The following is a 21,147-nucleotide window of genomic DNA, read 5'->3' as shown; positions in this document are numbered from 1 at the left end:
TGTATTTCATACATAATTTTAATCGCTTTACGCAGTCAAAAACAAAACGACAACAAATAAAAAAGTTTGGGAATCACTGGTTTACAGTATTGTATAAACAAGTAAACTGATCAATACAACTTCAGGAAAACCTTTTGCAATTTTATATTAAATGATTAGATTATGGAAGTATAGTAAAATTTTAAAAACGTCAACATGGTATAAATGTGATGTACTCTAATACTCATTGCCAGATTGCGGTGGTGGTGTATATGTCCAGATACCTGTATGTCAAAAAACTCAATGATACATTCCTTTTTCAGACTTTTTAGCTTTAGTCAACTTGAAGATTGTGTCTCATCTTTTTCAATGGAAAGTATTGGAAAGATTCTTGAAGACGAAGGTTGGCATTTGAAGGAATCTGCCTTGAATGACCTTCAGAAAAATTTATCAGATAAAGAAGAACTGACATACGGGAAAATAAAAAAATTGGCACTCGATACTGATCTATCTAATATCGGATACAAATATATACAAGAAAAGATTTCTTCTTGTACAGACAATTTATTAGTTGGACCAGTAGTATTGCAGGTTAGCAAAATCAGAAATATCACTGCTCCTAAAGAAAATGAATATTCTAATATTGCTCCTCGTATGCTGAGGGTAACTTTAACCGACGGAGTCTCCACAATCACAGGTATAGAATATGAACATATTGAACAAATTTCTCTCAAGACTGCACCAGGAACCAAAATCAGACTCATTGGAAGTATCGCCGTTACTCATGGCCAATTACAATTAGAGCCTGGCAGTGTAAAAATTTTAGGTGGCAGAGTTGAAAAGCTCTATACAAGATGGAAAATAGCCCTCGATGCTGCAGGGCTCAGTAGGGCGGGAATTGTTGCAGAGGGGGCACCACCTCCTTTTGTAGCGTTTGGAAAAAATATTCAGAAATATAACAAAAGTAATAAATCTTTAAAAGGAGATGCAAAGCATGACGAAGCTGAAGATGATGAATTCAATGAACAACGTAAAGCTGCCATTGCAGAAGTAGCCAAAGCATCTGTTCAGGTTTCGAAAACTTTTTCATCTGATGTAAGAGCAAACTTCGGCAAAAGGCCGACATCGGCCCCGAGTTATGAAGATAACAAATCCTCATCTGATCCAGTTCATAAAGATAGCAGACCGAAGTTTAGCAAGCAACCTTCATCAAATGAAGAGAAAACCAATTCACAAAATAAAAGCGCTAGAATTTATCGAGAGTTGTCAACTCAGAGTGGTGAAAACGTACACTTGAAAACAGTGAACGAATTTGTAGAAATGGGATTCAAGAGAGATGATGTCGTTTTCTTCATGCAAAAATGCGATAACGACTTTGAAAGCACTATGGAGATGTTAGTCGTAAATGCTAATGCAGAAGATTCTCAGAAAGAACGACAAAGAGGACATAGAGGACGGGGTGATAACAGAGGATTTCGTAGGGGTAACCGTGGAAGAGGAAGTGGCCGCTCATTTCATGGAGAAGAGGAAAATGAGCATCCAATGTCACAACCCTCCAATTCAGCAACATTGTTTGATTTTGTAGAATCTAAAATATCTGTTCCAGAACCGAGTAAGAAACAAAATGGAAACGATTATTACAAAAAATCCTATCAAAATGAAGCCTCAAACCAACGTAATGATAACAAAAATTGGTACCAAGAGTCAAACAGAGGCTATAATTCAAGATCACGTGGCGGAAACCGAAGGTTCAATGAGCGGGGGCGTGGCAGAGGCGGTGGTCGAATGGAGAGGAGGGAAGATAGAAGAGAAAATGATTCATATAAAAGCAGAGGGTATAATAAATGGGAGAGTCAATCAGATAATCCTCAAAAATTTAAAACTTATGATAAAAGATTGAATGATTCGAAAACTGATGAACCATATGGAAAGGGAAGAAGTGGAAAGATTGGACGAGAGAGCGATATTACCCCGAAAATTGATTCACAAATGACTGAAAAAGATAGTCGAAATGAACGAATGGAGAGTGGAAAACGATACAGCTCTACACGTGCTTCTGAAAATCCCAGACGATCTCAAGATACTAGAAATGAAGGAAATACACAATCTCGAGAATCTGATAAAAATCGTACCTCAGGACATCAGAATCAACACAGAGTTAACGAAAGGCATGCATCAGACATTCCGCCTCGTTTTAAAAAAGGCAACAGTTTTGTTAAAAATGAGAATATCAAGCATACAGCTATACCCCACTTTCCACAAAATACAATGAAAGGGGAGAGCAATTCCAAACTTTCTGGAGAAGCCAGCGAATTTAACATAAACCAAAACTTTAGAGATTTATCAATAAATCCTCCACCATCTCAAAGGGGCCCAACCACTTTCGGTACGGCAGCGCCTAATACTGATACTTCAATTCATATCAACATTAATCAATCGACTCCCTCACATGACGTTATTGTGAAGTCTCATTCAAATGGCCCCCAGGTTCATGTTTCTCTTCCCAAGTTCTATGTTGGAAGCCACTGTTTAGCAAGGTATTGGGAAGATCGGTGCTATTATAGAGCAATCATCACTGATTTACATCCAACTGCTCCAACCGCTGTTGTTCAATTCCTAGGTTTTGGAAATTATGAAGAAGTACAATTATTCGATATGAAGCCTTTCGATGATGATAAAACATCATTTCATGGAGGTGAGTGAAAATTTATTCCTTTGTTTATTTAATATTCATAATATACACAGGCGCTTCAGAAATGTATATGTACGTAACTATTTTGCTTGCCTACTTTACATCAAGTAGTGTAAAGGGATTGAAACCTATGGTCAGGAGGGTGTATATTCACTTGGCTAACACAGACAGTCCTGAACTCCTAATAGAACCAAAATAAGGAAAGTCGGAATAAAATTATGGCTTAACCCTATCCTGGTACACATACTAAGGGGGTAAGCTACCTATACGCCAGGTGCCATTATCATTTTTACTGCAATTTTGGCATACACAAGTATATGAAATTGATGTTAAAGTTATTAAACTAAAATATTTAGTTTGACTGTACGAGTGATTTTTCTTAAATATAAATATTTTATTAGAATGACAACAGTTTGTGTATAGCATGATGGCTAGATAGATTGCTATTATGGAGAAAAAAATAACAAAATTTTCAGCCAAACGGCTATTGAGATAGGATTACTAGCTTCGGAACTCTCAATGTTTGAGTTTAAAACAAAAGAGGTTCCAGCTCGTTCTTCTATATAAAATTTTTCTAATAGGCAGCAATCGCATTAAAATGGTTTACATTTTTTGTGTATTATCAAGTCTTCTATTGCGAGTGCAGAATATTTCCTAACGGCCACTAGTTTGAGCGAGAAACCTTAGCAATCCTTTCATTATCAATTTGCCCTTTTTAGTGGCTCATTTTTAACATTATCAATTTCCCCTTTTCAGCAACTCAATTCTCACACAACAGAGACAATGGGCAGAATTTACCTTATATGGGGAACCCACAGAGACCAAGGCAGAATTCTCGACCTGGTAAACCTCCACTGCAACTGTATGTTCCACCAAAAAGCAGAAACAGTAGCTGATAACATAAAGCACATGTCTGTTTTGTTATACTGTAATACTTTTCGTGCAATTGAATTAATACAAACTCTTGACTGAATACGACTGCTTGTGGAAGAATTACCCTGAATATAATTGTTACAGCTTTAGAATTTAAGAGTATCGATCTAAACTTCAATAAAAAGAAACTTGAGTTACACTAGTAGTGGCATGGTGAATCTGGTGACAACCCACTAAAATATGGCATAAGCAGGGGATTTTAATGAAAGTGTGCACTGTGCATAGCAGACTCTGATTAGTGTCTGTCTATAATTTAGATTCTTATTGGCGTTACAGAATCACAAGCCCATGTACACACTATTATTGCGCTATACGGATGAGACTTGTGCCCTTCTTTATAGAGTACCCCAGTCCATCCTGGTACCAGTCACTAAGGCCTGGTATAAGTTTATCAAAAACAAAACGAGAATATCGGTCGGAGACCGAAGACTTATCGATCGAAAGTTAGGGGATCCCCAAAACAGCGCTCTTACTCCATAGTGACACCTTCATCCTGTCCATCACTAATTAATTAATAACTCGCTAATTATACGACATAATCCATCCAAAATCAATAGGCTTCTGGTCCGACATATGATGAATGCACATGCAAAATCTGGAGCCCGTTCAATCCCGCTTTCATGGAATATCGCGTGCATCAAACAGACAAATACCTACCAACATACTTACCGATTAAAATCGATAAGTAATAAAAGGGTTCCCGTACATTTGAACCCACGACAATTGCACCTGAATGCTATTGCACTTATAGAAATTTTTTTGGTTGAACCCATACTAACCCTAACCCATGTGTTTTAGCACCCGCATATAGATTGAACCCGCGGATATACACGTGGGTTCAAATGTACGGTCACCATCTTAAAGGATTGCTCCACACACGTACTTCGCTGTCGAAGTTATCCAAGGCATATGAACGCACATTTTCGTCTATCTCGTTTGGTTCATTTAGTAAAAGAATTAGTTATTAATGGCAAGCCAGAAAACGTCCGACTATAAGTAAATCGTTCAAGAGTGGAGCGAAATGGTGTTGGAAAAGGCATATGAATCGAAATCTATGAAAATGCTGAATTTTCTTATTATTATTATTTTTTGGGGGGGGGGGGGGGGGGGGGGTGTCATGTGACTCATATTCATCTGGATGGATCGTGTGACGCATCGTGCTAATACGTAGGAATACGCTCGCCACCACACCTCTGATTCCATGTCTCTGAAAACAATTAACTGGCTAAATCATCCCATACCCGCCATGGACTGATAACAGGACGAGTGGCGGTTGTTCGTCAAAGGATTAAGCCGTCAACCCACCAAACGAGAATATCGGTTGGAAACCGAAGACTTATCGATCGATAGTTAGGGGATCCCCCAAAACAGAAACTGCAGTTTCGATTCATCCGCTCTTGTAACTTGCGCACTGCGCATCGCACACACACACTCGGCGGGTTTCAAAATTCTCTCGCTTTACAAAAATTTAATCACTATATCAATAATTGATTGATAACTCGCTAATTATACGACATAATTCGCCCAAAATCAATAGGCTACTGGTCCGAGATAAGATGAATGCACATGCAAAATCTGGAGCAGATTCAATCTCGCTTTCGTGAGATATCGCGTGCATCTAACAGACAGACATACATACAGACAGACATACATACAGACAGACATACATACAGACAAATACCTATCAATATACTTACCGATCTTAAGATCGATAAGTAATAACCACCAGTAAGACGTAACTCAGTGATTAACTCAAATTAAAATTTTGAATCGCCGCCATCTTGTTTTTTATTTTGCCTATAAAGGTTGAGGTTAAATTCCTCAATTTTTGTAGTGAAGCTACATTTTTGCACTGCCATTTGACATATGGTACTTTCAATTCTAGTTAGTTATTGATGGAATAACTTTCTTATTGTGTGCGAACACTCATCTAACTGTTTGAGTATCGGATTCCATGTTTTCAGTAATTTATCTGATCTGGTGGACTCATTACAATAAAAAAAAAACATGCAATTGAATATCTCTTGAGAGTACCCATGTACCAAGGCAAATACGGATTATAATTTTATTCCGGTTTAAGGTTTCCAGTTGAACTTGGAATATTTTAGTCCTATTACGAGTTTGGGGACTGTATGTGATAGCCAAGTGAATATACCCTTTGCCCATATGTTTCAGTCCCTTTACACAACTTGATGTAAAGTAGGCGAACAAAATTAGTTACCTCCATATTGGTACACACACTTGTGGCACGCCCTTTTATTCGAGATTCGATTCGAAAACAATATTCGATTTAAAATTTTCAGGTATTCGAAAATGCCCAGAGCTACTCGTGGTTAAGGGACTCCCTTCCACTAACCTTTTTCTTCCTGACTTTGCAAAAACTTCCACGAATTTCAATCAAATATTTATCATTCTAAACTCAACGTGACGTAATAATATCGTGAATGACGTCATGTCAAGGCATTGGAATTTTTATTTCAAGACAAAATCCTGTTATCACTGTCCCATCGAGTCTTTTGTACAAAGCTCCGCCCCTAATGCAAAAATGCTAGATTTGAAAAGAACACCCTCGCCACGTTTCAAATAACAAATTAGTAATTATTTAGTTGGGGTTAGCAATGATTTAAAAAATTGATTTCTTGCGAAATTTGTATTCATAACCCAGAACCTAACTGGATAAATAATAATTTTCACATGCAATTAAAGGTACTCTCGAAGTATGCGAACAATATGGCCAACACCGAAACGTAGTATGTGTACCAGGTTAAGGTTGGGCCATAATTTTATTCCAATTTTCCTTATTTTAGTTCTATTGTGAGTTCGGGGACCAGCCGTGATTCCCGTAGTATTTTTACCTGAAATAATCGCTTAACCCTAACCTGGTACACCTACTACCTCCCGGTGTCCGCCATTTTGGTTCACATACTTCGGGAGTACCTGCATTATACGGATCATGTAAGACATGTACCCAATTGAATATCTTTTGAGTATTCGAGATTCGAAATAATATTCGATTCTAAAATCTTTAGGTATTTGAAAATGCCCAGCCCTACTCGGAGTTTAGAGACTTTTTCTCAATACTGGCCTTTGTCGTCCTTACTTTGCAAAAACTCCGTGGAGGTTTAAGCACCTATTTATTATTCTTAACTCAAAGTGACGTAATAATACCATAAATTACGTCATATCAATGCATTGAAGAATTTATTTGGAGATCAAAACGATTGGTGTGAATGAAAATTACAATAAATTAATTTATTATAAAATTACAAAAATTTTCTTTTTCTTTTTCGGCTCACACACACAAAATGAAAGTAACATAGTTAAATGATATTAAATCAAAAATAAATTTGACGTTCTAGTTTCTGAATAGCGTATGGAGATGATTTGAGATTATTCGGGTCCAACATCCAAGCCGTTATGTATTTCTTCTCCTTCAGCCTGAAATACAAATATAGTATATATATATAAAGTATATATAAATCAATTACGGTTCATTTCGAGGTGGTGTATTTTGTCGCTCTCGTAGTATGTGCAACAAGATGGCGGACACCTGAACATAGTATGTGTACCAGTTAGTGTTAGGCCATAATTTTATTCTAATTTTTCTTATTTTAGTTCTATTACGAGTTCGGAGCCTAGCCAAGTGACTCCCGTAGTATTTGTACCTGAAATTATTGCCTAACCCTAACCTGGTACACATGTTACGTTCCGGTGTCCGCCATCTTGGATCACATATTACGGGAGTACCTGCATTTCCGGATCATATGGCGCACCGCCAATAATTTGCGGTGGCTGCTTAAGCTGTCATAATGACGTAACAATTGGCAGTATCTAGAACGCAAAATGGGCAAAATACGAGAAACCAGCGCGTGCCAAATTCGGCCCGTTGGGTTATTCAATCTGGCCGCCTGATGCTGCCACAACTAATTCTTATGTTTCAGCTAAAAATTTATTGAGATTTCGATCAAATTTAGTTTTGGCACGAGTTCTGACCAGTTACGCATCATTGATTTTCGGTGGTAAATGATTCTGACTGGTCACGCTTACCCTGTCAGAAAATTGGTTAATTTTCATATAATATGTATGTTGCCCGGCATCTGCTTCATCGTTATGTTGATCAATCTTCGCCTTATTCTCCAACCAAATGTTGTGCCGTATCCCCTCTTCTTCAGCGGATTCATAACTCTTTCCTGTGACGTAACAAAAAATGAAAACTTTTTGTTATTACGTTTTTGAACCAGGGGCCAAAAATGTTGCCCTACTTAGACTGGAGGGCCATGTGTGACGTAAAACGTTACATTCTATGAACAATATTTACAGTGTTACAAAAGCAAAAGGAGAAAACTATAAGCCTCGTGCCAAATCTAAATTTAATTGCAATCTCAACTAATTCCTTGGGCTATTTTTTAAAACATCAATATTTGGGTTTAGTTTGGTTGTGGCAGCATCAGGCGTGCCAGATTGAATTACCAAACGGGCCGGATTTGGCCCGCGGGCGGTAGTTTGCCCATGTCAGAGTTAACCAGTTATCCGATTCAGATTGAGTTGCGCGAAAAAAAAGAATTCTCACTAAAATGAGCTTTCCATGCATACCAATCCATTTCCCATCTCCTTCCTGGCGGACGGCTATACGGACGGCTATTAACGGCTCCGATGCAGCAAAGTATCAATATAATGTAACAATACATAGACATAGTTTATTTTGGTATCTTTTACAAAAGCACTCAAACCAGAGGTAAAAATGCTTGTAAGTGCCAAATAACACGAAGCTCTACAGACAATAGCGTCAATGCAAAGTAATGCCCGCAGATTAAAAGCCCCACAATTTATAGGCTATGTTCGCCGCTTTTGCATACTGTGGTAGTTATTGTAGGATCGTTTGTCAGCCTAGACACGCGATATTCGACACTGCATTTTTAAATCTTGGTAGCGGAAAAACTTGCATTTGTTACGTAATAATATGCTTTATCCGAGCTTGGCCCAGACTCAGATACTGTATGAGTATATTGTATTTTGCGCAGTACCGTATTCTGCCTGTTGTAAAAAACAAAACTGGTCCGAGGCAATTTTTGGAGGTATTTCGATAAAATTCCCTCAACATCAGACGCGATCGACTGTTCGAGACGTGGCGATCGACCGGTCGATTGCGATCGACGTGTTTGCCACCCCTGGTTTATATGATAATTACAATACAACAATTTATTATAGAAAGACCTACAAAAGCACACAAACCAAAAGTAAAATATATTTACAGGTACCGAATAACACAAAACTATAAAGTCAATAGCGTCAATGCAAAGTAATGCCCGCATATAAAAAGCCCCAAAATTTATGGGCTAAGTTCGCCGCTTTCGCATCCTGTGGTAGTTATTGTAGGATCGTTTGTCAGTCTAGACACGCGATAGTCGACACAGCATTTTTAAATCTTGGCAGCGGAAAAACTTGCATTTGTTACGTAATAAAATGCTTCATCCGAGCTTGCCCAGACTCAAATACTATATGTGTATATTGTATTTTGTGCATTTACAACGCTCGCCACCACACCTCTGATTCCATGTCTCTGGAAACAAATAACTGGTTAAATCATCCCATACCCGCCATGGACTGGTAACCGGACAAGAGGCCGTGGTTCGCCCTATGATTAAGCCATCTTATAGACTTTCTTCTTCCCCCACCAACCAACCACCAGTGAGACGTAACTCAGTGATTAACTCGAATGAAAAATTTGAATCGCCGCCATCTTGTTTTTTATTATGCCTATAAAAGTTGAGGTTACTAAATTCCTCAATTTTTTGTAGTGCAGCTATATTTTTGCACTGACATCTGACATATGGCACTTTCAATTCTAGTTAGTTATTGATGGAATAACTTTGTTATTGTGTGCGAACACTCAGCTAACTGTATTGGATTCCATGTTTTCAGTAATTTATCTGGTCTGGTGGACTCATTACAATAAAAAACACATGCAATCGAATATCTTTTGAGGGTACTCCTGTACCAGGGCAAATACGAATTAGGGTGAAGCCATAATTTTAATCCGATTTTTCTTAAGCTTTCCAGTTGAACTTAGAATATTTCAGTCCTATTACGAGTTTGGGGACTGTATGTGATAGCCAAGTGAATATACCCCCTGCCCATATGTTTCAGTCCCTTTACACAACTTGATGTAAAGTAGGCGAACAAAATTAGTTATCTCCATATTGGTGCACATACAGCTGGCACGCCCTTTTGAGTATTCGAGATTCGATTCGAAGAAAATATTTCAGGTATTCTCCCAATCACCCCAATAATAATTAATAATAATAATGATACAATAATACAATTTATTCTAGAATGACAAAGATTTTATTCCTTTTTTTGCACACACACACAAAATGGAAGTAACATAGTTAAATGATATTCAACGTCTCCTTCAAATCAAAAAAAAATCTGACGTTCAAGCTTCTGGGATGATATTTGTCACGTGATTTTGGGGCTTGGAATCAGGGACGTAGCCAGAAATTTTCACAAAGGGGGAGGGGGGGTTTGGGGGGGGGGGGGGTTCTAAAACTTCTATTTGCCAAGTCGGATCGAAACAGTTAGCGGGTCCGGACGAACGCCGGAAAACTTGTGTTTTCATTAGTCTTGAGAGTCTAAAAAGCGTTTCAAGCCACGAAAAATCGCTATGTATGATACAGAAAAAGAATTAAATTTTTTTTACATTTTCAAAGGGGGGGGAGGGGGGTCCGACCCAAAAAATGAAAACACCCTCTTGCTACGCCCCTGAATAGAGTATAGGATTTGATATTATTCGTGTCCACCATCCAAACAGCCATATATTGATTCACCTTAAGCCTAAAATATAAATATATGGTATATAATAAAAAGAATCGTTCTTGGTGAAGTGTTCGTACCAAGATGGCGCACAACCTGAACATAGTATGTGTACCACGTCAGGATTGTTCAGGTTGTGCGTCATCTTGGTACGAATACCTCGGAGCGCATAAATCAATTGCTGTTCATTTCAAGGTGGTGTATTTTGTCGCTTCCGTAGTATGTGCAACAAGATGGCGGACACCTGTCATAGTATGTGTACCAGGTTGGTGTTAGATCATAATTTTTATTCCAATTTTCTATATTTTAGTTCTATTACGAGTTCGGGGACTAGCCAAGTGACTCCCGTAGTATTTCTACCTGAAATTATGGCCTAACCCTAACCTGGTACACATACTACGTTCCGGTGTCCGCCATCTTGTTGGAATACTACGGGAGTACCTGTATTTTTAAGTTACTGTATTTTACGGATGATATTGCGCACCGCCAATAATTCGCGGTGACTAGTGAAGCTGTTATAATGATTAAACAAATGGTCTTGGTCTGCCTCATTGTTTTAAATTATAGTCACTCTGTACCTAACAATAACTGCTCACGCGGAGCTGTTAGAGCGAAAAAGAAAAACACGTACAAAAAAAAAAACAGTGCCTCACCATAAACCTTTTTTATTAACATTTTGGCCCGTTACGGATCAGTGATTTTCGGTCGTGCAGGATTCTGATTGGTCACGCTTACCTTGTCAGCAAATTGGTTAATTCCCTGATAATATGTATGTTTCCCGGCATCTGCTTCCCTGTTGTGTTGTTCAATCTGCGCCTTATTCTGCAACCAAATGTTGTGCCGCCTCTCCTCTTCTTCAGCGGTTTCATAATTCCTTCCTGTGACGTAACAAAGAATTAAAACTTTTTTATTAGGTTTTTGAACCAGGGGCCAAAAATTTTGCCCACCTAGACTGAAGGGCCATGTGTGACGTAAAACGTTACATTTTATGAACAGTGTTACAAAAGCAAAAGTGGAAAACAATAGGCCTCGTGCCAAAACTAAATTTAATCGCAATCTCGACTAATTCCTTGAGCTATTTTTTTTGCTAAAATATCAAAATTTGGGTTTAATTTGGTTGTGGCAGCATCAGGCGTGCCAGATTGAATTACCAAACGGGCTGGCTGAATTTGGCCCGCGGGTGGTAGTTTGCCCATGTCAGAGTTAACCAGTTATTCGATTCAGATTCGAGTTGGGCAAAAAATCAATAAATCTCACCAAATTGTTCTTTCCATGCATCCCAATTCTTTTCCCATCTCTCTACTTTAGGCTTGGTATTAGTCGGACGGCTATTAACGGCTCCGATGTCAACAGGACGGCTATTAACGGCTCCGATGCAGCAAAGTATCAATATAGTGTAACAATACACGGGCATAGTTAATTTTGGTATCTGCTACAAAAGTACACAAACCAAAGGTAAATAATACTTTCAAGTACCTAACGAGAATATCGGTTGGAAACCGAAGACTTATCGATCGATAGTTAGGGGATCCCCCAAAACAGAAACTGCAGTTTCGAATCATCCGCTCTTGTAACTTGCGCACTGCGCATCGCACACACACACTCGGCGGGTTTCAAAATTCTCTCGCTTTACAAAAATCTAGATCACTATATCAATAATTGATTGATAACTCGCTAATTATACGACATAATTCGCCCAAAATCAATAGGCTTCTGGTCCGAGATAAGATGAATGCACATGCAAAATCTGGAGCAGATTCAATCTCGCTTTCGTGAGATATCGCGTGCATCTAACAGACACACACACAGACAAATACCTATCAATATACTTACCGATCTTAAGATCGATAAGTAACTACGTCATTGAGTGTTTACAGCACATCTGATGAAAGCAATCCCGCAAACCTCAAGAGAATTTTCAAGTTTGCTTTGGGGAATAGAGAAATAATTTAATTCTGTGTTTCTAAGCTTCTCTTCAATCTAACGTTATACTGTATGTAGACTGTAGAGCATGACGCAGGCCAGTCTAGACAAATGCCTAGGATTTTGAGGACTTAACCAATTAGCGCAAAACACTGCCGCTTGCTTTTCGATTAATATACTCAGACAAAGCCCTTTACAGACAAAGCCCATACAGGCTGTGTCGGATAGCTGACAAAATTACCACTCTTATCCAACAGTTCCCAGGTCAATGATGAGACATTTTGTTTTCAAGTTTTTCTTTAAATTATAAAAGTAAACAATTGAAAAGAAGTCACGGTTTTTTATCTTTATCGGTTTCCTCATGGTTGGGTTTGGTAATTCGTTCTATTGATTGTTGAACCGCATCTTTATATTGTTGTTGTCTTTCAGGATTCTCATAGTCAAACTCAGATGCATATCTGTGTCAAATCAAAGGTATTCAAAGAATAGTTCAATTGTATCTTTGATTAACCATCAGTATAAAACATAAACACCAGAGGTTCCCAGAACTGTTCTGTCAAAAGTTCTCAGAAACTACACTAACTACGAACACCGCCACAATGAAAAAATTGCTAGTTTATCCATTTGCCATAACAGAGACCAACTGCCCAGGAATATAATGATAAATGGGTTGATTAGGAGCGACTTGGCGGGTTACCCAAAAACATGACTGGTCATATTGTGACCAGTGTTTCGGCATTGGCTGCTCTATACTATAGTGACACAGTAGGGTAGCCGGTAATAAAATTATGGGACAAACGATTTAAAATTATCTAAGATATAGGTATATATTTTGAAGAATAAATTTAATTGTTGTTGACTTCACTATCTTTGTGTAAGACAACAGGCGATAGTCCACCACTGCTATTATTTTGGTCATTCTAAAGCTTGTAAAATAGGCTCAGTTGTTACTGATAGTCCATTTAGTTAACATAGGTAAATATCATTTATGTTCAGTGATTCATACTCAAAAGGTATGCTAGCCACCTTAACATCCTCATGTAAGCACTGTAACTCATTGAATCGGAATTGACAAAAATAGGTCTTCCTTTCACCAAGAATGATGTAAATGCGGTGATCTTTGGAGGCATCTTACATTCTTCTGGAGAGAACACAACCCTGTAATAAGGAAATGCTGACATTGACAATGTACTGTAAAGTAAATGTTAGTAACACACAGAACTTAAAAATTTCAACTTACTTTGAGCGACCTGCAATAAACGGTGATGGTATATAAGCTGTATATTTGTCTTCTTTTTTGTCATGATATAATTCAAGAACATATCTCTGCATGAATTTGTAGAACATGGAAGGATTTGCAACGCCAAATAGAAAAGCCCATGTCACGATAACATATTTCTATAATATAAATGTGTTGATATAAAATTGAAGTAAAAGACAAAAGTTGCAAGCATTATCTCTGCTACAAAGAACTATCCCTAAAGAAAAGTAAATTCACATTGCAAAATGTGAGAGATAATTCCAATGACTGTATTATTTTAGTGCAGTGATTCCCAACCTTGGGGTCGCGACTTTTTAGCTGCCACAAATCAATGGCGAGATGTCGTTAACACGGCAGCAAATTGAAAACTAAAGGCGGCTGAAACTTTGCTGCCGTAACCACGGCATGTCGGCTGTAATGACAGGGCTGTCCCTGATGGCAATGAATATGGGTTAGGTTGGAACATTTTTCTTATGGATACAGTTTTGATGGATTTGGTGTCAGGTTTCAGTAGATATAATTCCGCATGCTGCACTAAAATCTGCTACACGACCTTGTGAATATACCGGTAAAAGCGCCATAACTACGGCAGAAGGTGCCATCGATACGTTCGTGGCAGCAGCTGTCATGAAGTCGTAAGAACCTCGCCTCCACTTTCCTGCTTATTTTATTGATAGTATAGAAAGTGAGGCAGGGGGTCGCGAGGTATTTGTAAACCACCAAAGAGGGTCGCGAGCCAAAAAAGGTTGGAAACCACTGTTTTAGTAAAATTAGACATGCAACCACAATTGTCCGTGAACTTTGTTAAATATATAAGGATAGGCAGGTAAGTCTCGTGTGACCCTGGTAAAATGCTAATATTTTCAGACTTGCCCAATAGAAAATATCTCTATTCAAAGATTTACCTTATATCAACATACCATAATTTCGACTTCTGTAGAAAAGAAGATCATGGGTGATGCAACCAGGGTCAATGCACCAAGAGAGTACAAGAACATTTGGGCACCTGAAAAATAACACAATCATTTATTAGCAAAATAATATTCATCTCAATTTTGATTGAGACAATAAGTTGACTAGGCTAGCAGAAGACGTATGAATAAATGCCTAACTTGAAGCTATATTTTAAAATACAATTTTCTAAATAGTTTGAAAAGAGATCTTTACTAACGTTTTATTGTATTCCCAACATTTCCACCTACATACAATAATACTCCTTCTTCATATTCAGTTCCTAGTCGCTTTTCAATCGAATAACAAGTTGAAGACATACTCATGTTTCTCAAATTCGAAAGATATAAGGTGAGACATTTTTGTAATAAACAATTTCTCCCTTTATTGAAATTACTTAAATAAATGTTTGATCTGATGCTGGAAGTTTGATGACACTTAAAGCAGTTCATATGTATACTATTCTTCAACATAATCGAAGATGTAGTAGATCTTTGCTGAATTGGATGAAGTAACTGTCTGAGAATCATCTCTTCTATTTAAGTTAAAAATTTATAATGTTGTAGGACCTAGAAATGGACTATATACAAGATTAACAGGGTGCTATAGACAGGGGTCGGAACAAAATTAACTATACAAATATATTCATAAATAGTTGTAGTCAATATGGCTGATTCTTGGGTTGGTTTTGGACAACTAGATGGAAATTATTAAGTTCTGCTTAATGATGATAGTATTAGTAGATCAGTGAGTACAACATGCCTAAAAAATAGAGATTAGTGCGTCTTTCTTTTTTGAATGTGAACATTGGGCAATTTAATATATATTCATACTGCTGGCCGCACCTTTCTTTAACACTGGGTGGTAGTTGCACATATATAAAAATTTTGGTTATTGATCTTATAATATACGTTGTTCGCTTCACAACAAGCTAGCTGTTAGGGCATTGTAATGTCATAGGCATAGATAATAATTAGAGTATAGGCTTTGCAATGCAAAGGGATTGAATTTACTTGCATGTAGCAGATTAAACTAAATTAAAACTCGTTTCGTGGGTCACACATCATTCAAAATTTGCATTTCTGCAGGAGCCTCACAATTTTCCCTTGTGGGTTGCATTTGGTATAATTTTATCATTGGTTGCACTATATCATATTTTCTCTGTTTAACAAAATAAAAAAATCATATGTAACACATCACATGATTAAGTAGTTACAGATAATATTTGATAAAATGTCCATTGCATCAAGTATACTTAACTAGGTGATCTATGCATGCCATAAACACCCCTGATATGAAATTTTTTAAACCTCATTCACACATCTTTTTTGTTTAAAAATCATAACATGATTTCTAGGTGACTTTTTATCAGTGTGCTCCTTTCAAGATGTTGATAAAGAAATGCTGATACAGATCTGAAAAAGAAAATATATAAACATATTATACTGTATAATCAAAAGAATTGTCACGAGATGTACCCAATGAATGGAATAATTCACTTTAGTTTCACAAAAGTGTTGGAAAAAGTATCATTTGTTATATTAACAAAAAGGGAATGCCATGAATTTTCTGGACCATATTCGAGTAAATAATATATTCAGATGAGAAGACAGATTTGTTAAAAATTTTGGATAAAATATCAAGTTCGATATTGAAAAATAGCCATCTCTGATTACAACATCCTATTGTAATATTATTATTCACATACCGTAAGTTAAATAATACCATACATAATGAACACATTTTATTACATTTATGGTATTATCACTTGTTTTTCCATCTAGAACCTAATCATGCCTGGACATTTACTATAGTTTTTACTTATAGTCAATGCCCTGGTTGGTAATTGTGTCAATACTTGATTGATTAGCATTATCAATAGATTAAACTACAAAACTTACTTTATAAAAACAGCAAGGTAGATATCTAGCTATTGGCCTACATTCAACATGAATAAATAACTAAGACTATTTGACCTGATTCTATCTACTTGATCTAAACAATACAAAAGCATTTCATGATAGTATGTACATTGAAAAATACTGGTACTACTAGAAATATCAAGTACTGCTTGAAATTGTAAATTGCATCTAGATTTATTCAAATTTAAAATTCAGATATGATGTCACAATTTTAAATTAATATTATAATGTAAGTGATACCCATCATATTACTATTTTGGAATACTAGGTGTAATTTTCCTGTAGCCCTCAAATTTCATAGGGTGATAGACAATACGATAAGGAAATAAAAATCAGCAAGAGTGCTTCAAATCAGGGATGGCCAATACCGAATAGTTCACTATTTCAAAAATTTCAGGATATAAGTAATTTAGCATTATCAAAATAAAGTGTGCACCTTACATATTTGGCAAGTTATTGTGATCTAGTAATCATAAAAATGTATTGTTTAGTCAACACTAAGTAGAAAGCATAAACAGAGTAGCACAAACTGTACAGATAATATGCAATTATAAATTCACAACCTGCAAATAGTTTGTTTTTGTTCACATAGCAAAACAATCATTTTGACTGGTTTAACGCATGCTATTTGCACAAAATGAGGAACCCGATTAATTTAATTAATTAAGCATTTGGATCTGTATCCCAAAAGTAAGGACTTAAAATAGGGAATTGCAATAGCAACAGCCAAAATGACACAATCACATAGCATGTGGTTTGAAAAAAGACTACCATGAAACTGAGAGTCATCATCATTGAATACATCAATGACTACTTGAAATCTTCCTTTTCATGCACTTGGCTAAATTTAAATACATCAATTTACTAATTCACTTATCAATCAATTATTTAGGGATAGGATTTTATATTTATTCCGGGAGAGAGGAAATTAGATAAGAGGGCTCTCGTTCGGTTAACAGTCTATGTCGGGTTACTCGGGTATGATATTAGTTGGCCAGTTATTTGTTTCAGATACATGTCTTTGATTTGAAGTTGAGCCATGCCTATACTTTGCAACGTAGATAAACTTTGACCCTCCCTTGTGTCCATCTATTTGTTTCAGATACATGGCCTTGTTTGAAGTTGAGATATACCCATACTTTGCAACGTATATAAAATTTGAACCTCTCTTATTGATGGAAAAACGGATACCGAGCTTTAATTTAGTTTAATCAAAGGTTACCCTTTTCCTTTACCCTTTATAGCCATGCGATCATCTCTGTTATAATCACTTGGTGTGACACAAGCTTTAGGAACTTTTTCTAAAATGGAAGAAATTTCTTCTTTTTCGTTATAGTTTTTCCACAAATCATAAAGTTGTAATATAATTTTTGTAATTTCAATAATTTTTTCCATATCAACATTTAAATCTGCAAACCATTGTCTTGCAACCTCTAACTGACTCTGTATAACACATGCAATATGCAGGCATGCGAGAGCAATTTGAAAAGGTGGATATAACAATATGACATCCGTACGATATGTGTCGTTTACAATACGCCAAGCAACTGGTAACAATAAATCAGCGTGTCCAATGTCTGAAACATATTGTAATAATGGACGATATGGGTGATACACAATTAAACAACAATCCATTAATTCCAGGAGAAAAAATTCACATTCCCAAACACTGGTTATTCTGTAGTTATAATCCATTTGAAACGCATGGCCAAATTTATTTTTGATGACACTTCCGACTGCAGCAATAAGCCGTGAATTTGATACCACGCCACTCTCTTCCACCTTCGCAGCAAGAAAAATGCAAGTTGGAGCTAAAAGAAGTGGGTCACAGCTTCGTAATGGATGTCTGCAATAAAACCTTTTGAAATAAACAGTTGCCGTAGCAATAACTTGCTGGCGTAGCTTTAATTGTTCGCCAATTGCTTGGATTACATTGGCATAAAAAATCATCACTTTGTTATATTCAACTTCCGTTAAAACTTTGAAATCAGCTGCTCGTTCTCGAGTGAGATCTTGCGGCGTAAGTATCCATTGATTGCAATGAGAACTCTGCCAGAAGTTTCCAGCCATATCAGATTTAAAATAGGAGCTAGATGGTAATCTATAAAAAAAATGATAAATTTTTACAAGACACAATGATAGAAGCACAGAAAAATGCTACATAACAAATGGCAAGATTGGTTTGTAAATTGATGCATGAAAAAGTACGGTATAACTAATAGTACAAAGTTTAGGAGATATTTTGTATAACTATGTAAGCATTACAGATGAATAATCATAAACAAAAATTTTGGAATTCGAGGTTGTTATTTCAGAGATGGAGATCTGTAGCAATGAGACATATGGGCACTGTTATATTAAAAAATGTTCTGCAAAATATAACAGGTGTCATGATATGATGCAGTAATCACATTGGAATATTACGATACACATAATTGCATTAAAATTCATCAAAAATGGAAGAAAATCAAAATATAATAAAAAATTCTATTCATCATGTCCGTGATGTGACACGTTAGTGTGAGCAACTAAGTGTTCAGGAATAATTGCACCGATTCTTGAATAATAACGATTTCTCAAACCAAATGCAGTCATTGGTTTAATTCTTGGTTGCATATCAACAGAAGCATTTGCAATTTCTTCTGCTGCTTCTTCGAGAGCACGTTTTGCATTTTGTTCTTTGGCAGAAGCATTCAGGCCACTTTCACGACCAAAATCAATGATGTACAAAAGCAAAGCAGATATTAAAGCAACACTGATACACATACAAAAAAATATCTCTAACATGAAATATCCTTTACTGTCGAGAATACTACCAGCGGCAAGCGATATGACAGCCAAACCCAAGTTTTGTATTGATTGCATAAAGCCATAGGCTGTGGCAAGTTGATGCTCAGGTACTAAAAATGCTACAAGTGGCCACAGTGCACATGCTAACACAGAATATGCAAATCCCATCAACGTCATGGCAAACCATGGATTGATAAAGGTAAATGCTAATAAACCATGACTTGCAAGAGTTAAAACAACAGCAAATAAAATCCAGAACAAATTACGACCAACCCGATCAATAATAAAGCCTAGGACCGGTGAACAAGGTGCGGACATGATATATACAATACTATTCACTGCGCTTGCGCTCGATGAAGAAAATCCAAACTTTTCTTGAAAAAACGTTTTTCCTAAACCTATAAAAGGAAATACTGCTACATAATAAGCCACACAGATGGCAAATACAAGCCATAACTGAATTGAAAAGTCTTTAACATCCGTTAGTTTAACAGCTTCTTCAGCTTCATTCTTTTTACGATTCAATATTTTTTCAGCACGTTTGTCTAAATACGCCAAACTAATTGCACATGTCAACGAGAACAAACAAGTCAGAGCAGCAATAAATAGAGAAACACCCAAGGTTTTATTGTGGTCCTTCATTTTTTCATTAACCATATCATAAATTGGTACCATAAGGTTCATATTCACGGTGCTTCCAATCCGAGCCATGCTGAGTTGTAAACCAAACACTAAGTTTAATTCCTTTCCTTTAAACCAGAGAACAGCATATGTATTTTGGGCGACAGCTAATGATTCTCCACCAATACCAAATATGAAACGTCCTAGGTCCATCAACCATATTTTGTGTACCAGTGCTCCAGTAGCAAAAATTAATTGCCCAATAACAACCAGCATGCTAAAAATGAGGCTGCCAAGGCGAACACCAAAAACCCTATCTAGGAGAAATCCTCCAAAAAAACAGAGGACAACATTTGGCCATGAATACCAAGCATAAAGCGACATAAAAGTGCTTTCACTTACATCCAAATCATTCACAATTTCATCATGTAATGCAGCAGGATTGTCGTAGCAGAAATAACTTCCAAAACTTAGAAAACACATCAAAGCAATAATGATAAGACGATGGCTCAAACTACGAGGATTTCCAACTTCACATGGTTTTACTTTAACTGGTGCAGCAGATGAACGTCTTCGAACAAGTGGATCAGTTTCCATAATGATAATACCGGTAGGTTAGGTCTTAAATTTCAGAAAGTTTTGTATTATTTAATCTAAAAAGTAAAAATACCTTAATATATTGATGTAGAGCTTTATACTGTTATAGCTTATGACTATCGCTTTGGAAATCTTTCAGCATTTGTATGCATATCCAGATATAGGATAGGATTTACATATTTCTCCTGGGGGAGAGGAAAGTTGATAAGATGACTTAACCATATGGCGAACCACTGCCTCTCGTCCGTTTACAATTTCATGTCGGTTGGGTATGGGATTAGTTATTTTTTTCCGGTAGCATGGACTTGATGGTGGGGGAAGCCGTAACAGACCAGCGGTTACGTGATCTACCCTACGACAGCGAGGAGTTCAGCGATTCACTCGCATGGGATTCGAACCTGCAAACCCACGCAGAGTAATCAGATGCGGTGGATCATAGAGCGTATTCCTAACGCTTGGCACGGCGAGCCACACCGGTGTATTTCAATAATAAAGTAGGGCCTAGTACATCTAAGATAGCAAAGAATGATGCTTTGCCAAAGATTGTTTGAATGCTATAAGCGACGAACCTATGACAGTGTGACCTAATACAGTGATGTCAATCCCAAAATTTGTGTTCTTCTGAGTTTACACGGAAATAGTAGGGCCTAGGTTAGTACTGTAGT

General features: G+C 36.9%; 5 protein-coding genes across 7 annotated transcripts; 1 reads left to right on the top strand and 4 right to left on the bottom strand.

Moving 5' to 3' along the window:
* The first annotated feature begins 258 nt into the window (after positions 1-258).
* LOC120331601 (tudor domain-containing protein 3-like) lies at positions 259-3,644 on the top strand. Its single transcript, XM_039398697.2, has 2 exons — positions 259-2,674; positions 3,428-3,644. Exons 1-2 carry the CDS (start codon positions 268-270, stop codon positions 3,565-3,567), a joined length of 2,547 nt encoding a protein of 848 aa, XP_039254631.2. The 5' UTR covers positions 259-267; the 3' UTR covers positions 3,568-3,644.
* A 3,140-nt stretch (positions 3,645-6,784) lies between these two features.
* Positions 6,785-12,430, bottom strand: LOC120331667 (protein CTLA-2-alpha-like). Of its 3 annotated transcripts, XM_078114128.1 has the most exons (4): positions 11,675-12,430; positions 11,153-11,295; positions 7,652-7,794; positions 6,785-7,042 (listed from the first exon to the last, which is right to left on the bottom strand). In XM_078114128.1, exons 1-3 carry the CDS (start codon positions 11,829-11,831, stop codon positions 7,675-7,677), a joined length of 420 nt encoding a protein of 139 aa, XP_077970254.1. In that variant the 5' UTR covers positions 11,832-12,430; the 3' UTR covers positions 6,785-7,042; positions 7,652-7,674. The 3 variants fall into 3 exon arrangements, with proteins under 3 accessions (XP_077970254.1, XP_039254723.1, XP_077970255.1); XM_039398789.2 differs by lacking the exons at positions 11,153-11,295; positions 11,675-12,430 and adding an exon at positions 8,175-8,494; XM_078114129.1 differs by lacking the exons at positions 6,785-7,042; positions 7,652-7,794 and adding an exon at positions 10,137-10,438 and having other exon boundaries at positions 11,675-12,422.
* A 189-nt stretch (positions 12,431-12,619) lies between these two features.
* LOC120330663 (transmembrane protein 70, mitochondrial-like) lies at positions 12,620-15,834 on the bottom strand. Its single transcript, XM_039397542.2, has 5 exons — positions 14,773-15,834; positions 14,522-14,607; positions 13,581-13,738; positions 13,367-13,498; positions 12,620-12,798 (listed from the first exon to the last, which is right to left on the bottom strand). The coding sequence occupies exons 1-5, from the start codon at positions 15,080-15,082 to the stop codon at positions 12,672-12,674; spliced, it is 813 nt and encodes a 270-aa protein (XP_039253476.2). The 5' UTR covers positions 15,083-15,834; the 3' UTR covers positions 12,620-12,671.
* Positions 15,835-16,546: 712 nt separating this feature from the next.
* Positions 16,547-18,575, bottom strand: LOC120330662 (cyclin-C-like). Its single transcript, XM_039397541.2, has one exon. The coding sequence runs from the start codon at positions 18,542-18,544 to the stop codon at positions 17,693-17,695; it is 852 nt and encodes a 283-aa protein (XP_039253475.1). The 5' UTR covers positions 18,545-18,575; the 3' UTR covers positions 16,547-17,692.
* Positions 18,575-20,558, bottom strand: LOC120330660 (lysosomal dipeptide transporter MFSD1-like). Its single transcript, XM_039397540.2, has one exon. The coding sequence runs from the start codon at positions 20,480-20,482 to the stop codon at positions 18,962-18,964; it is 1,521 nt and encodes a 506-aa protein (XP_039253474.2). The 5' UTR covers positions 20,483-20,558; the 3' UTR covers positions 18,575-18,961.
* Positions 20,559-21,147: the final 589 nt, after the last annotated feature.

The sequence above is a fragment of the Styela clava genome, chromosome 6, assembly GCF_964204865.1.
Source record: "Styela clava chromosome 6, kaStyClav1.hap1.2, whole genome shotgun sequence".
Taxonomy (NCBI): Eukaryota; Metazoa; Chordata; class Ascidiacea; order Stolidobranchia; family Styelidae; genus Styela; species Styela clava.
Note: the sequence above shows the minus strand (reverse complement) of the source record. Positions and strands in the feature narration are given on the sequence as shown.

Coding starts and splice junctions, on each gene's coding strand:
- LOC120331667 (XM_078114128.1), bottom strand. CDS start 11,831: ATGCCCGTGTATTGTTACACTATATTGATACTTTGCTGCATCGGAGCC. Junction 11,296..11,674: donor TGCATGGAAAGAACAATTTG/GTGAGATTTATT, acceptor GTTACGTCACAG/GAAGGAATTATGAAACCGCT. Junction 7,795..11,152: donor TTAACCAATTTGCTGACAAG/GTAAGCGTGACC, acceptor GTTACGTCACAG/GAAAGAGTTATGAATCCGCT.
- LOC120330660 (XM_039397540.2), bottom strand. CDS start 20,482: ATGGAAACTGATCCACTTGTTCGAAGACGTTCATCTGCTGCACCAGTT.
- LOC120330662 (XM_039397541.2), bottom strand. CDS start 18,544: ATGGCTGGAAACTTCTGGCAGAGTTCTCATTGCAATCAATGGATACTT.
- LOC120331601 (XM_039398697.2), top strand. CDS start 268: ATGTCAAAAAACTCAATGATACATTCCTTTTTCAGACTTTTTAGCTTT. Junction 2,675..3,427: donor TAAAACATCATTTCATGGAG/GTGAGTGAAAAT, acceptor TCCCCTTTTCAG/CAACTCAATTCTCACACAAC.
- LOC120330663 (XM_039397542.2), bottom strand. CDS start 15,082: ATGATTCTCAGACAGTTACTTCATCCAATTCAGCAAAGATCTACTACA. Junction 13,739..14,521: donor CTACAGAAGTCGAAATTATG/GTATGTTGATAT, acceptor TTTATATTATAG/AAATATGTTATCGTGACATG. Junction 13,499..13,580: donor TTTATTGCAGGTCGCTCAAA/GTAAGTTGAAAT, acceptor TCCTTATTACAG/GGTTGTGTTCTCTCCAGAAG.